The sequence below is a fragment of the Hermetia illucens genome, chromosome 6, assembly GCF_905115235.1.
Source record: "Hermetia illucens chromosome 6, iHerIll2.2.curated.20191125, whole genome shotgun sequence".
Taxonomy (NCBI): Eukaryota; Metazoa; Arthropoda; class Insecta; order Diptera; family Stratiomyidae; genus Hermetia; species Hermetia illucens.
In genome coordinates this window covers 101328917-101344799 of record NC_051854.1, presented here as the reverse complement: position 1 = coordinate 101344799, position 15883 = coordinate 101328917, and the positions used below count along the sequence as shown (strand labels likewise).

Below are 15883 nucleotides of genomic sequence, written 5' to 3'. Positions count from 1 at the left end.
GGAAAAGGCATAATATTCGTATTGGTAAGAGAGAGATCGTTGAGCTTTTGCTATTCTGGTACTACGGCGTGCTCACCCATATAGCAAAAAGTTGTTTCACGTATTCACTTATACATAAGCAAAAACTTGCCAATCTCACCAATCCATTGGCAAGTCCGGGCGGTATGTCAAACACAGCTGATCAGATTTTCATTACATCTCGCTCATGCTCAAGGGCAAAACAATTTGAAATCGTGTGTACTCGCACTGATTACCCCCCTTGAGGGGCAAGGGGGAGTGTGGTAGCTGGCTAGTATCTAACTGTGGTCTTGGTAGGATGAAAAGAACATGTCAGGCATATTTGATTGAGCGAAAAATTACGCATTTGAATGGCATCCATCTTGCGTAGCTTCAAGCAAACTATATTTGAAAGCTACCGATGTGGTAGTTCCATGAAATGCGCGCATCGCCAGAATTTCACTCCAAAAGTCGAAAATTTGAAGTGTTCGCTTCATTGTTTATTTCAGTGCAAATAAAAAGTAAACAAAGGAAATACCCAGGCACAGATGGATACTATACAGGTATACAGGTACCACACTCCCCCTTGCCCTTCCAAAAACGGAAAACAGTGTGAGTACACACGAATTCAAATTGCTCTGCCCTTGAGCATGAGTGAGATATAACGAAAATCGGATCAGCTGTGTTTGACATTCCACCAGCACTTGCTAATGGATTGGTGAGATTTGCACGTTTTCGTCTATGAATAAATGAATACGTGAAACTACTTATGGCCATTTAAAATCACAAATTTTAACACTTCTCTATAAAGTATTCGCAACGATTTTCAAACCGAAACGTATTAGTCGATAATCACGACCCAAGTGACGTCACTATGAGTTATGAGATTCATGTAGGCAAAATTCGGCGAAAATTGAGTAGGGTGCGTTCAGTAAATTATTTAATAGAGATTCTTCCGAATATCCAAACTATTGTCATTTGTTTTAATATAGAAAATGGCAATCCCTCTTCTTCTAAGAGTTATCAGATACATAGAAATGAATTAATTTAAAATTTTTCGGCACGTCTTAACTAATACTCACCGTGTGAACATTCATTGAACGCGACCCCTTTAGTCTTCCAAGTACTTCTACCGCTGCCACTGGACCTCACATACATCTGGAAAGTTGTTTAATGTCATCAAGTGCTGTCAAGAGAATATTATTTCGATTTCTGTCACAGTTTTCGGGGAGTAATGTTTATCGCCCGTTTAGTGTGCAAATCTCATTCGTTTGTAGATTTGTACAAGCATATCTCTGTATGTTCAGATTATAAAAGCATTCCTTAGTTAAGAACGAATAAACCGCAAACTTAACCTCTAAGGAACATCCTTTCCATACAGCGCAACAGCTACCGGCAATTTGCGACTGTTGTTTCGACTGATAGGGAATTGCTTGAGAGACGTCGTCGTGAGATGGAAGGGACGCTTCGAGTTCGCAAGGATCCGGTAGTGGTAAAGTTGGACACGCCAGAGTTCAAGTCAATTTTCACTAATGAACTGTACGATTTGATCGATCTGTTCAAGAAGTATGGACACGAGATCAGGATCGCCGGTGGGGCTGTAAGGTAATTTCTCATTTAATATTTAAGTTTTCACAGACTTTTTTAGCAGCAGCCCCTTCTTAGAGAGGAGAAGAAATAGTTTATTAAATCCATTCAGCTTTACGCTATCAAAACGAGAAGGTCAAAATATTTGCCCTACGTCTTGTACGTTTTGCTTTCGGTACACTGAATCCTTCTTTGAATTCCAGAAAACCCGCTTTTACTGACCGCTAAATTCACAATATTACTACTCAGATATGTATCTCGTTTATTGTTTTTTAGTTTACATTCATTGTTCTCTTGCCGAGCCTACTTCTTGGTGAATTTTCTGATAAAAGTTGGAGTGGATCCTTGAATTGAGGCTGATGACTCCGCCCAGAAACGCCCGAACACGCACAGGAACATCGAAATCAGCCAGCCCGCCGGTAGTTAAAGATAGTAGTAAATTCATTTTCTTCCACCGATATTGCTATACGGCTTGACTGTCAGAGCTCTGGGCCTAGTTATTCAGAACATAAACTCACAACAGACTGTTAAACGCGAGGTTACTAGTATGCCGACCGACAGGCCTAAAGTCCGGCTCAATTGTCGTAACACTCACAAGAGACTCTTCAAATTAGTCAAGGCCTTCAAACCAGAAGGTCATTCCTTCACCATTAAGGAGAGGAGGAAACCAACCCAAATACACTTCTGACAATATGGCAACGGAAATCAAGGAATTGGCACAGATTACGCCAACTTGCACGTTAAAACTTTTCACCTCGTGGTCAAGGGTCAACCGTACCGATTTAAGCCTTTTCGCGTGACTCTCAATTCCGAGGCAAGTGCCACCATAGTCCCTTAACTAAAAACCGTACTACACCAGCGGATTAGCTGGGAGAAATCCAGAAAAGATGTTACTCAGTGCCATCAATTTGACTACATTTCTTCAAATTGCGACTATGACCCCAGATGGGTCAACTGCGCGGGCCCACACGCCTCTATGGACTGCCCTTGTTCGAATGTCCAAGACAATCCATTTGGGTCACTCAGCCAATTTCTTTTATTCGGTTCGGTTCGGCTTTATTCATGATCTTAACCTTCTATACAATAGCAGAACTTATGGCTGTAGATACCAGACACATCTTTACTCTACAAAATTAAAATTTGCATCGCAAATAAGTAAATTCGTTCTATGGTATGAATTACCCAAGGAAAAGTGCAAAAAACCTTGTTCAAAATTACTAGATCTACTTAACCTACTTAACTTAACTTGAACTACCTTAACCTAGAATTTATGACGAGCATAGGATATTTATTAGAGGGTTGCCAACAGTTCTACAGTTGTTCATAAATCTGATGGAGTTCGATAAGCATAAATCTTCAACATATTTGACTTTTGCCTCATTGTGCAGTTTTTCAGTTGAAAAGTCAAACGATTTGTTTAAAATTACTTTGAGGATTTTATTTTGCGCACGCTGAACTTTAAGTTTATGTGTTCTTGCACATTGAGACCAAACCGGAGCACAGTATGAAATAATTGGTTGGATAACCATTCTAAACATAATCAATTTATTGTCTACCGATAGTTTAGAATGTCTGTGTAGCAGCGAACAAATTGAATCAGTATGATCTTTAAATGTAAGTTTTTTATCCAAGACGACTCCTAAATATGTTAAGCTATTACACCACTTAATACTCTCCCCAAGAAAATTTATGTCTCTGCTTGGCAGCTTAGCTTTGCATCTTTTTTTCGTAAAGAACACAGCTTGTGTTTTAGAAGGGTTCACTTTAATCTTCTACCTAAAATAAAATTGATACAGCGAATCCAGCTGGTTCTCAAGAGATGACATAATTGTTGAAGGATCGGTAGAGGAAGAAATAATGCCAACATCATCGGCAAATGCAGCTAGTTTACACCCTGGGGCAGTTGGAATGTCCGAGGTGTAGATATTAAACAGTGTAGGGCTTAGTGGAGAACCTTGAGGAACCCCCGCTGGAATCGATCGATCTGAGGATTGTTTGCTACCTACTTTTACTGTAAACCTTCTTCCAGTTAAAAATGATAGTAAAAGCTTGACCAGATATATTGGAAACCTGAACAGTAATAGCTTGTATACCAAGCCATAGTGCCAAACAGAGTCGAACGCTTTGTGAATATCTAAAGTAAGAAATCCTAAGGACTCTTTATCTTTGAAAATTTTTTGGATTTCGCTGGTCACCCGAAACACCTGATGTGAAGTTGAATGTTTAGGTCTGAAGCCAAACTGAAAATCAGGTAATAAATTCGTTAGATTTAGAATCTTATTAACACGAGCTAGAATAACTCTCTCAAAAATTTTGCTGAAACTAGAAATTAAACTAACAGGCCTGTAACTGTCAGCCAGTTTTGGGTCTTTACCTGGTTTAACAATGGGTACTACCGTAGCCTCCTTCCAAACTTTTGGAAAATAAGAGAGCTTTAAGCAGCTGTTCACGATGAAATTATAGTTTTCAATCGCCTTTCTAGGAAAGTTCTTAACCATTGAGTTCGTTACCCGATCTGGACCTGGAGCCTTTTTTAGCTTAAAGTGCTCTGGGGGAACAAAGTTCACGAGCATCGAAATCACAGAGTGAAGTACGCAGTTTTGCCACCCTCTCCTGAAAGGTTTTGTTGAACCAAACCGATCCTAAGTGGTCTGACGCTAAATGGGCTTTTTGGAACTGATTTGCTAGAAGTTCCGCTTTAGACTCATCATCGTAAATAATATCACCGGCGTTCCGCATGGGCGGAATAATTTTCTTCTTCTTTAATAATTTATTTAATATCCATAATTTACCACCGTTTTTAGGAATTTCTTGAAGCATTCTACCCCATCGCTTGTTTTTAGCACTGAAGATTCGACTTTGAATGGCTTTAGTAAGCTTATTAACCACGATTTTTGTGCTTCTGCTTCGAGTTTTCTGCCATTGACGCCGTAAGTAGTTTCTTGAAGAAATTAGGAATTTGGTTCCCTCATCAATGACTTGGTTTGGAAATAAATCGGCTTGCTCAGGATAGGATGCGAATTTTATGGCACTATTAATATGGCAATAAAAGGTACTAATTAGGGAGTCAATTTGGTCGGTAGAGCTGATCTTTGCTAAATTTAAATTTTTAAGCTGTATAATATCATTCAAGTATTTCTTAAATTTCAACCAGTTTATTCTAATTCTATCCACTGATTCGTCTGAATTTGATAGTGAAGTCTCAGAAGTTGTTGAAAGGCTACTGGTAAATGAGGCGAAGATAGTTTGTCTCCTGTTACAGGTTGGTCGATGCTGATTCGGCCGTTTGAAATTACAAGATCTAATGTAGAGTCGTAACCCCTAGGGTTCAAAAAGGTGGGTCTTGTGGGAGTGTGAATAAAAAGGTTTCTTTCACAAACAAGGTCAAAAAGTATTTTGCCAGCCTTGTTCGCTTTTACACAGTTCCAATGACGGTGTCGTGCATTTAAATCACCACAAAGGAGTCATTTTTCATTTTTACTAATCAGTAATTTAAGGTCGTTTTCAAACGCTTTTAGTTTCTGCACATTAATCTTCGTGCCTGGAAAGTAAGCAACGACAATATTCAAATCCAACTCCTCTAGTCTTAAAGCAATAGTTTCAAGAATTTCAGTTTTGAACGCGGGTAGTATTTTATGTTTGATGTTATTTCTTAAACTTATGGCAACCCCCCCGCCTACTACATCTTGCCTATCATTCCTATAAGTCTTAAAACTAGGATGAAAGAACTTATCTTTACTCTTAAGCCAAGTTTCTGTTAATAACAAAATATCAATATGATCACTTATTGCAAAGTCAAAAAGCTCATCGGACTTATTTTTAACGCTTTGTGCGTTCCATAGAACTACTTTAAGTTTATGGGCCGTAAAGAAACTTAACAGCTAAGTTTACAATGACATTAAATTGGTCTGTTCTAGACTTGCAGTCTGAAAGATTTGTGATAAGCTCGGCTGACAGTTCTATCATTTGCTCTGGAGAAAACAGGTTACTCGCATTATTAATTATATTTCTACTATTGGTCGTAGGCAGTCCGTACCTGACAGCATGACTAAACGATGTTCGTGAGGGTTCAAAGTTCGACTTCGAAGCTCTCTGCTGCAAATTCGAATTACCATGTAACTTTAAAGTAGGGAAGCTTTCATTGTTGAAATGATTGACGGCTGCGGTTTTGGTCGGCTGACGGTAACTTGAATGATTTCGTCTAGATGCGGCTCCCCTGACAGAATTTAAATACTCTTGACGCTTTGGGCAAGTAGGATCACTTGCTAAATGCTGAAGATTACAGTTAGCACACTTTAGAAATGATCTAATTAGATCAGGTTGAAGTTTTGCATACTGGCAATCAGTTGTTTTGTGCGAAATGCTGCAAATTTGGCATTTAGTAGGCAGATTACAGTTAGAGCTACCGTGGCCGTACAGCTGGCAGTTGTGACATTGAGTGGGGCCACTTCGTGCATTACTATAATAACTCCAAGTGACAATTGTACGCTGAATTGATTTTATTCGACGGAGATCCGCTAACTTGATCGTACCTTTTTCAAAATATAAAATGTAAAACGTTTGCTCGGTGTAGCGGGATTTCGATGGTTCAAACTTTTTTACATCTAGACAGGTAATGCCATATTCGGTTTTAAGCAGCTCAGCCAGTTTGTTATTATCCATGCTGTGCAGGCCCGATAACAAAATTTTGATCGGCCTTTTGTCTGGTCGACAATAAGTAAAGAATTCAGTCTTATTTACTTTGAAGTGGTTAATAACTCGGTCAAAGTCTTCGATAGTGTCAGTGAAAAGTTTCCGTCCGATGCCTGAATACTTGACATAGTATACAGTAACATTGAGTTTATCCATCGCCTCGTCAATTTCGGCTTTCTGTAGTTTCGGAAAGACAATAGGTGGAATTTTTACCTTCTTTTGAGTGGCGGTGACCACATTAACTGTATCGCTATCCACTGCCATTTCATTTTCATCTACTTGTAAAATGCTAAACCGGTTGGATGCACCCGCCATTTCAGATGGTAATGGTGGTGGTCTTCGCAGAACTCTCAGTTTACTTCGAAGATTATCAACCGGGGATTCATTCCCCCTTGTTCGCTTTCTGCCACTTTCAGACAACTGAAGCGTCCAGCTTCCGGTTTCCCGACTTGTTTTTCACTAATTTGCTTGTTTTTTTCACAATTGATATCTTGATTTGTTTTGAACAGAATGTCACAAACTCACACACTCACTACTACCGCAATAGACACTGATTGTTCAGTACACTCGACCGTCTCGGCCGAGAGTTAGCAGTGAACTCCAATTTCTTTTAATGTCCCCGTAGGTTGCAATCAATCCAACCAAAAGAGGGAGCTAAAAGTGTCCCGCATTAAGGCCTTCTCTGTTCACTCCCCCCTTCTCCTAGACAGACTCTCTGCTATTCGTAACTCAGCCTGGCCTTCTACTCCATTCCTCTACTCCCCTCCCTCCCTCCCCTCCCTCATTGGTCCCTTTTCGCCGCAGTTACCAGGGGTTGAGTAAGACTCGAAATCCTTAGCTCTTCATCTCCCCTACACTCTTCCATTCCCAGAGGTTTCTTCATGCAAGCCGGGTCTCCTTTCCACATGTCATTCTCTTTCCTCTGGAACATAAACTCTGTCTTCTATCACAATGACTTCCGTCTTCCTTCTGAAAATAGACCCGAAGCGTATTTAAAATTCCTCTTCAAATTACTAGACAACCAAAATTAAGGTGCTTACATTCAACACTAATTCGCTCATTTCAAACGACAAGCGTTTTCCTCTTCACAAATTCCTTGAGGAAACTGACCCCAATCTCACTCTTCTAAATGAAACTAGACTTGGGGAAAACCCCCAACGCTAAACTACATGTTCCCGGTTGCATCATATTCAATAATGACGCGTACAGAGGTACAGCCGTCCTAGTGAGATTGGGACTAAGAGCAAATACCATCCCATCGGATGCACTTGCATCTAACTGCCTGTCAAAAGCGACAGCGTACTCAAGTCCTAATCGACTCTCTGTACTGCCCGGGCGGTACAGGTCGCCATCTCACCCCCAGTCTGTCCGACGTCGGCGGCGATTTTAACGCCAAGCATGTAACTTGAGGCGCCTCAGTTAACAATGAAAACGATAAAGTTCTTTTCAATTTTATCCCAGTCAGGCCCATTCCTTAGCGGGGATATCATTAAGGCGGGAGTACACAAGGGTCCCCCTTCCTAGACGGCTTTATAATCTCGTCCAATCTCTCAGGATGTGTCACTAGCTGCTCTTCACTGCCAGCTCACTCCGACCACCATGCCCTCAGCCCCTCTATGCATTTATAGCACCCCCAGACTGCACAAATGTAGATCCTTCAATCTGACAAACTGGGACCATTTTCAACACGACCTATTCAGTGCGCTGGGTTCTCCTCTGGACAAATTGCGCTTTCACTCCAATGAAGAGCTAGCCACATCGCCACACGCCTCAGATCTTGTTGCCCACTTTGGATATGAGGGCTCGTCGACTATCAAAGATAATGAACTTCACTTCGCAGTAATTGAACAAAAGTGTTACGTTGGACCAGTGGGGTAACACCCTCTGACCACATACATCACATAAGTGAGGACATGAGCATGTCGTTAGTTCCTCCTTGACTACATCGTTCATTTCACCTGGCTCAGATACAAATGAAGCGCAGTCTTTGGGCCCCTTTTTCGCGGTGAAAGACGCTTTCGATGGTATGGGCATGTAATTCGCGCTGACGAAAATTCACTTTCTAAGATTGGCCTCAACATCGAAATCGATAAGAAATAACCAAAAGACCGACTGAAGCAACGATGCGTTGATGCGATCGATGATTATTTGAAAGCCTCTGACTCCATCCAAGTCAGTCCTATGGCCGAGGAAAAGAATGCAATACATATCACGGATGTTCTCATCTCGTACGTGACTATAGCGTGTTACGCCCCCGATTCAATGCAACATCTGCGAGGCACCTGTCATTGGCTTTGATAAAAACCGTAGAAGGCAACGTGGCGGACGACACTGCGGTAGATTTCTGGCTATGGTATGAACATTCAATTTTTTTGAGGAACGTGCACTAAATTGCTATAACAATTTGAATAACGATTCCATAGAACATTACAACTACTATTTATCGCACTTTGACTCAACTTTCTCCGACCTGCTCCTGGTTTGTCTTCATCTCACTCAGAGGATTGAATATTGGATCCGTTAAGTTAGGTGAAGTCTGTCTACCTAAGAAATAAAGTCGTAGCAGAGCGACTTGGCGGTGACCTTGGGACGTAACGTAAACTACGCCCTTTCTTCCTAACATAGCTTGAAAGTGGAGATCACCAGTGCTATGTCGGCCATACGGCTCGTGATGATCTTTGCTCAGACCAAATTGCATTCAAATATGGCTGATCATATCAGTCATGATACATACCTACAGCTTTCAAGTGCATCACTTTACAATTAGCAAGCAGACCAAATTTTATTGTGAAGCTATCCTCTCTTAACCTCATTAGACAGACGTGTTTTTCAATGGTTCAGAAGGTGGGAACTGTGAGCCCCACACATGTGGTGAATTCCACTGTTGGACGTTGAACTTTTTTCGCCGCCCGAACGGTGGAACTACAGCGGGCGCGTGTGGGATTCACACCCACTAAAAATCACCCCCGGTCTCTCCAGCCCCAGCTCCGCGGGAGCACCATTGAGGTATTACTTCGCGGGGTAGGTTTGCTCGTAGGCACTCATCCTTCTCCTATTTGCAGCTTTCCTCCTTCTTTGTTCCTTCAGCAACTCCTCCTGCATTTGGATGATTGCGGAGCCAACCGCAAGCAACTTCTCCTCGGACTCCAGCATCTCAGTAACCAAGCTCTCCCGGGCCCCGCTCCTGCCCAGCAACTGGTTTAAGCTCCTTCTCTCCATCGCAAATCGTGGGCAGTGAAACATCACATGCTCTGGATCCTCCGGTATGCCATCGCATCTGGGACAGTTCGGAGAATCATCTAACCCAAAGCGGTGCAGATACTGCCTGTAGCAACCACCGTGTCCCGTGAGAAACTGGGTAATGTGGTAGTTGGTCTCCCCATGTTTTCGCTCAAGCCACACCCTAATGTTGGGAATGAGCTTGTGCGTCCACCGACCTTTCGTAGACTCGTCCCATCTGCGTTGCCAGAGATCAAGCGATTCTGACCTTGCCGGATTTCTACGCTGTGCATGCCCCTCCATACGTCTTGCATTGTACAGGACACTCATTTCTTTGGCCAGAATGTCAACCGGGATCATGCCTGCCACCACCAATACTGCCTCATCTGATGTGGTTCTAAAAGCACTACAAACCCTCAAAGCCATTCGCCGGTAAACCGAGTTCACCTGCTTCCGTCTCTGAGAGTTTGCAAGTGCCTCTGCCCACACAGGCGACGAGTAGAGTAGGATGGAACGCACCACTCCGGCTAGCACCAACCTCCGGCAATGTTTTGGTCCAACAATATTTGGCAACATTTTTCAAGTGCCGTGGTGGCACTGGCTGCCTTTCGACATGCATCCTCTAGGTGTTCCCTAAAACTCAATTTGGTGTCAATTATTACCCCAGGTATTTGATAGCCGGCTTTGATACGACCGTATGTCCACCAACCTCCACTTTCACAGTGTTATTTTTTTGTTATTAAGACCGCTTCCGTTTTCGCGTCCGCCAAGGTCAGCCCGGCCTTTTCTAGTCAAGACTTTACCGCTCTCACTGTTTCCGTTGCGTAAACCTCCACATCTTCTGGGTGTTTTGCTGCAACAACCACAGCTAGGTCATCAGCAAAGCCGACAATCGTAGTCCCTTCTGGGACGGGAAGAGCAAGCACCTCATTATACATGATATTCCACAACAGGGGGCCAAGTACCGATCCCTGTGGTACCCCGGCTGTGACAATGTACTCTTTGGGGCCTTCATCCGTCCCATACCAGAGTCCTCTCTGAGAGGTAGTTTTTCACCAAATTGGCTAAGTATCAGGGGACACCTATGTCAGCCAACGCCCCTTTAATTCTATTCCAGTTGGCCGAGTTGAATGCGTTTTTCACATCCAACGCCACCACGGCACAGCAGCCGCCAGAAATCAGTGCACCTTTTGCCAGGTTTACCACCATGTTAATTGCGTCCACCGTAGAGTGGGTGCGTCGGCAACCAAACTGGCGTTCCGACAAACCATTGCTGGCTTCGACGATGGGCAGGAGTCTGTTGTAGATGACTCTCTCCATCATCTTCCCCATTGTATCCAACAGGCAGATAGGACGATACGACGCTGGGTTTCCAGGTGGCTTGCCAGGCTTCGGAAGCAACACCAACTTTTGCTTTTTCCACTGGGCAGGGAATATTCCTTCTTTTAGGCACGCCTCGAAGGTGATTTTGAACTTAAGGGGGGTTCTCATACTCGATCAGTTCTTTTAGAAGCAGATATTAGTTTTGACTTTTGGTTGCAAAGAGGATGAGTGCGGAGGTCCGAAAGGGGTGAATTATTTCAAAGATCGGTTCTCAGAAACTACCAATTTAAAAATCTGAAAAAAAATAGAGTCCGTGCCGTAGGTAAGCTTCAAAATACGTTCATACTAGATCTATAAAATTTTGCAGTAAGGTAGACTTTAATAGGAAGCGTCAGACTGGATCAAACTTGGTGGAGATCTTTCCATTGTTTCCAAGTTATAGCACGTCAAAGTTGAATAGAGCGCGATGCTCCAGTTTGATGCATAAGTTTGTGGCAACAATCCTTCCTCAGAGGTTAGATGTGTGTGTATGGTGGGGGAGAAGCTACAGCTTCTGAGCACTCAGGCCGTGTTGGCCCATTGTACTCGCGAAGAGGTTAGAGGTTAGATACTAATGAAAATTATGAACGTGGAGCGATGCGAATGAATGTTTCCCATAAACGTGAAATAATTTTCGTTCGCACAGAGAGCTGCTAGTCTCGCAATGTTTTCTTCTTCCATTCCATTGTCGAGCCAAAGTGCAGGAGCCATTCTTCGAATTTCGCCAAAAACATTTTTTGCCGGGGTATTCGGAAATACTCTGATTACATTGCTTTCATTTTATATCCATTCACATTTTTCCAAAAATATCATTCATTCAAATCGCAGTATCTGAAATTCTCTTCCTTCCTTCTTCCTTATAAGCAAGAGTTTGTATCCTATTTTCAGAGACATTCTCATGAATATCAGCCCCAAGGACATTGATTTTGCAACAACCGCAACACCAGATCAAATGAAAGACATGTTCAATAAAGAGAATATTCGAATGATAAATATGAAAGGCGAAAAGCATGGGACAATAACGCCACGAATAAACGATAAGGAGAACTTTGAAATCACCACGTTGAGAATCGATGTACTTACCGACGGTCGACACGCTGAGGTGAAATTCACAACAGACTGGCAGCTCGATGCAAATCGTAGAGACTTGACTATAAATTCCATGTTCCTAGGTGGGCACTTTGGAATATTGAATCTCTATCTGACAATGTTGTTTGTGATTATATTGAATTGGAATTGATTTGTTGATATTCTGTATAGGGTTTGACGGATCAGTTTATGATTATTTTTATGGATATGATGATTTGAAAATGAGGCGAGTTGTATTCGTAGGTGATCCCGATACACGGATTAAAGAGGATTTTTTGCGGATATTAAGATATTTCCGGTAGGTTGCATCATAAATGTATGGGACATGGCCATTCATGTTTTTTCGACGATCGAAAGTGGCACCACCAAGGAGACTACATACAGGAGATACGTCTCTCGGCGTATTGCTTGAATTTGTATGATGGAAGAAAAGCATTGCACATGTTCGACGTTCTTTACCACTTGCTCGTGAAAAATTTCAAACATTAACGTGCCAGTTAGCTACCTCATACCTAACTCGCGTATATGCAATGATATTCCGAGCCGCCGGGAACCTTGATTTGCTTCTCCTGTGTGTAGTCTTCTTGGGAACAACATAATTTTGCTCACAAGAAGAATTTTCTAACATTCACAGATTTTATGGCCGCATAGCGAATTCAGCAAACAACCATGACCAATTTACCTTAGAAGCGATAAAAAATAATGCAACTGGGTTACAAAAAATAAGCGGAGAAAGAATATGGTCGGAAGTCAGAAAGTTATTAGTTGGAAACTTTGCACAAGAACTGATGTTGACCATGTTAAAATGTGGAATAGGGAAGTACATCGGATTGCCTGATCCACAAAACATTGAAGAATTCAATCGTGTTATGGAAGCTAGCAAAGCATTCAAAGATGACTTTCTGCCGATAATGTTCATGACAGGTCTGCTACATTCACCAGAAGATGCAATGAAATTGCATGAGAGACTGAAACTATCTGCGTATGAACGTGATTTAGCTTTATTTTTAACACAAAATCGGGAATCAGCAAGAAGCATCGATGACCTAAAGTAAGAATGCATTATTTAATCCAGTTGAGGTTACATATAAATCGCAATTATCTTCTATTAGGAGTTACAAGAAATTGTGCATGCAGCCTTATGCGAAAAGAGAATACGTAGAGGAACTCCTTCGCTATAATAACATGCCTGAGCTCTATAAACAACTCAAGGAGTGGAAAAGTCCGTCGTTTCCAATCAACGGAAGTAAACTGAAAGACAATGGTTGCCCTCCAGGTGCAACAATTGGTGTTGTGATGAATCAGTTGAAAGGCATTTGGGCAGATGAGGATTTCAAGATTAACGAAGAAGATTTGTTACGCATTCACCTTCCTAAGATTCTTGAAGATGTCAAGGCGAATCCACCGCAATTGAAAAAGCAGAAAGTTAATAAATAATCTTAGAAGTATTTTTAATGAATGTATTGAAATGTAAATACTTTTGCTTTTGTTTTATGATTTTTTCTTCTAAGTTTTATTAGATTGCGTTATTGAAATTGTAACTGCTTCCTTTGAATCTGAGTATGAAGTTCTTTTTAATATATGAATAAATATTTACTTAAAAATCAGATTAGTAGTAACTATGTTAAAAAAAAATTATTTGTCGATATTCGCTGTTATATTCTCGATCGCTATTGATTGGCCTTAGCCTTTATGTTCACATTTATTTTGTTCCTTACCATTTAGCGAAAATAATTCCGAATCTTGTCAAATTAATCGTAAATTCAATTAGATACGTTGTTTGATAATATATTTGGAATTTCGAAGCAAATATATGGCGTTATTCAACAAAGCTAGAATTGTGTCCTCTTTCAGCTTTTATTCAATTCGCTTGTATGCCCCTAGCTAGTTAGCTCCAAGCACTCAGACCGTTAGGCCCATTGTGTTATCCCTAGAGATAGCCCATTCATCGGCCTCTTACCTAGGGCCTTCGCAGGCTTTCATGAACCTGGGAACATTCTCCAGAGACAGAGAACGCGCAAACTCTTCGTTGAAGAAAACTTTACCAAGGTATCTTCGTCTGAGGTCTGAGAAAACCGGGCAGCTGCCCGGATGCCAAAAGCTAGTCCTTTTCACATTATTATGGATGGAGAGGTACCTTATGTGTGCCAAGAAATTTCCAGATGGAGGCATGACACATGCCTTTCCACACGCCACCAACTGTGCAGTGCATGCAGTGTTGCATTCAGGCGGTCACATATTGTGCTCCTAAACTTGCCAATAATTATTACAGCTACATCAGTCCGCAAATGCTTGTGTGAAGAACCTTGTGTCCTTTCAGGAACCATAGCAAGGTGTCCATAACTGGAAGCCATAACAGAGGATAGAGATACCCCTAAGATACTCTGCCTCAATAGACTTTTGTCCGACGACCAATATATGGATCTTTATCCACTCTAGCATGTGAAGGATCCAACTGATTAACAGCGATTCGATGCTGTCTTGTCGCGAATGGGGCATAATTGAAGTCGATGTCCATGAAAGCGCCTAAAACATATTCTTTATCGGACATCATCTTCTCAATTTTTGCCGTTAGCTCATGGAATGCTGTCTCCGTGGATTTGCCTGGTAGGCATGTTGCCTAGCGTGAAGTGGCCACTTAGGGATATAAATATTTATCCCTTATGAACCGATCTACTAGTCTTTCCACTCCTCTTAGCAGAAACGAAGTTAGACAGATCGGTCGGAAGCTTTTTTCGTCTGTGTAGGTGGGTTTCCCTTAACTCTGCCATGCTATTAACATAGCCCAGGTAAAAGAGGAGGGTTTGACGCAACGTACTCTGTACTATCCTCAGTAAAACAAAAATAAAATGCTGAGTTCAGGTAAAGAGATAAATAGAGTATAGTTGAAGTTATTCCACTATGCTAAATCCTACCTGAAATCTCTTGGTGACAAGTCCCGCGACAGGCCGACCAAACAAATGCATACAATGTCGTTAGAAACATGATGAGCTGGGGGCAATCTTGAGGATTTTAAATCCCCATCCAGCATATCAAGCCACTGTTGTTTAAGGCAGGCCGAAACAACGGTGGCTTAATACGCTGGATGGGGATTTAAAAGCCTCAAGATTGCACCCAGATCAGGCATTCGATAGAGCCAGATGGCGAAACCGATCACGACGAGCCGACCCCGCTTGTGAACGGGGAAAAGGCTGAAGAAAAAGAAAAAGTAAGTCGGTTTCCCTTGTTTGGGAATAAATATTACCTTCACCTCACGCCAGCTGGTTGGAATATAAGCTTGTGCTTTGATTAGCACACGGTATATATTCCGAATGTGCAGGTCCAAGGTATCAATTCTCTCTATTACTAGGAATAATTCCATCCGGACCCACAGACTCGTATCTATGGAACGGGTTCAATGCTTATTTCATTCGTTCCAATGAAACTACTTTGCATCCCATCTTCCAGTTGAGGGGTGTATGTATCTGTCGCCAAGATGAGATTTAAGATGCTTCCTGGGAAGTGCACTTCAAGCAAATAATTTGCCATTTCTTCATCGCTTTCTGTGTACCTCCCGCTCTCTAAACGTAGATAACCCAATTGCTGGCTACGTTATTTAAGAAGGATCCGGTTTTGCTTTGAGGTTGCCTCAAGAGAGTTGGTCTCCTCGCAAAAGCGTCTCCATGGTGGCCGACCTTATGATCTTCTTTACAGCTCGGGCGCCCAGTTCTGTGTTGTACGTCCCCCGATCTGTTACATGGATTCCAAAATGGAGTAGGTGGAGATGGGTCCATACAAATTACGAAATCAACGCACCTGTGATCAGAGCGCGTGATATCGTTTGTCAGGGGATGTCAACGCGATGTTGATTACCTCTTGCCTGACCACGATGAAGAAAATGGGTTCATTACCAAAATTGAGGATCTACAATTTGGTTCCTGCTAGATGCTCCAGTAGG

At 42.0% G+C, this 15883-nt stretch overlaps 1 protein-coding gene across 2 annotated transcripts; it reads left to right on the top strand.

The window, feature by feature from the left end:
* Positions 1-1136: 1136 nt before the first annotated feature.
* LOC119658578 (CCA tRNA nucleotidyltransferase 1, mitochondrial) lies at positions 1137-13756 on the top strand. Of its 2 annotated transcripts, none has more exons than XM_038066028.1 (6): positions 1137-1294; positions 1379-1602; positions 11746-12029; positions 12118-12244; positions 12581-12997; positions 13059-13756. In XM_038066028.1, exons 1-6 carry the CDS (start codon positions 1232-1234, stop codon positions 13381-13383), a joined length of 1440 nt encoding a protein of 479 aa, XP_037921956.1. In that variant the 5' UTR covers positions 1137-1231; the 3' UTR covers positions 13384-13756. The 2 variants fall into 2 exon arrangements, with proteins under 2 accessions (XP_037921956.1, XP_037921957.1); XM_038066029.1 differs by having other exon boundaries at positions 1156-1294; positions 1360-1602.
* Positions 13757-15883: the final 2127 nt, after the last annotated feature.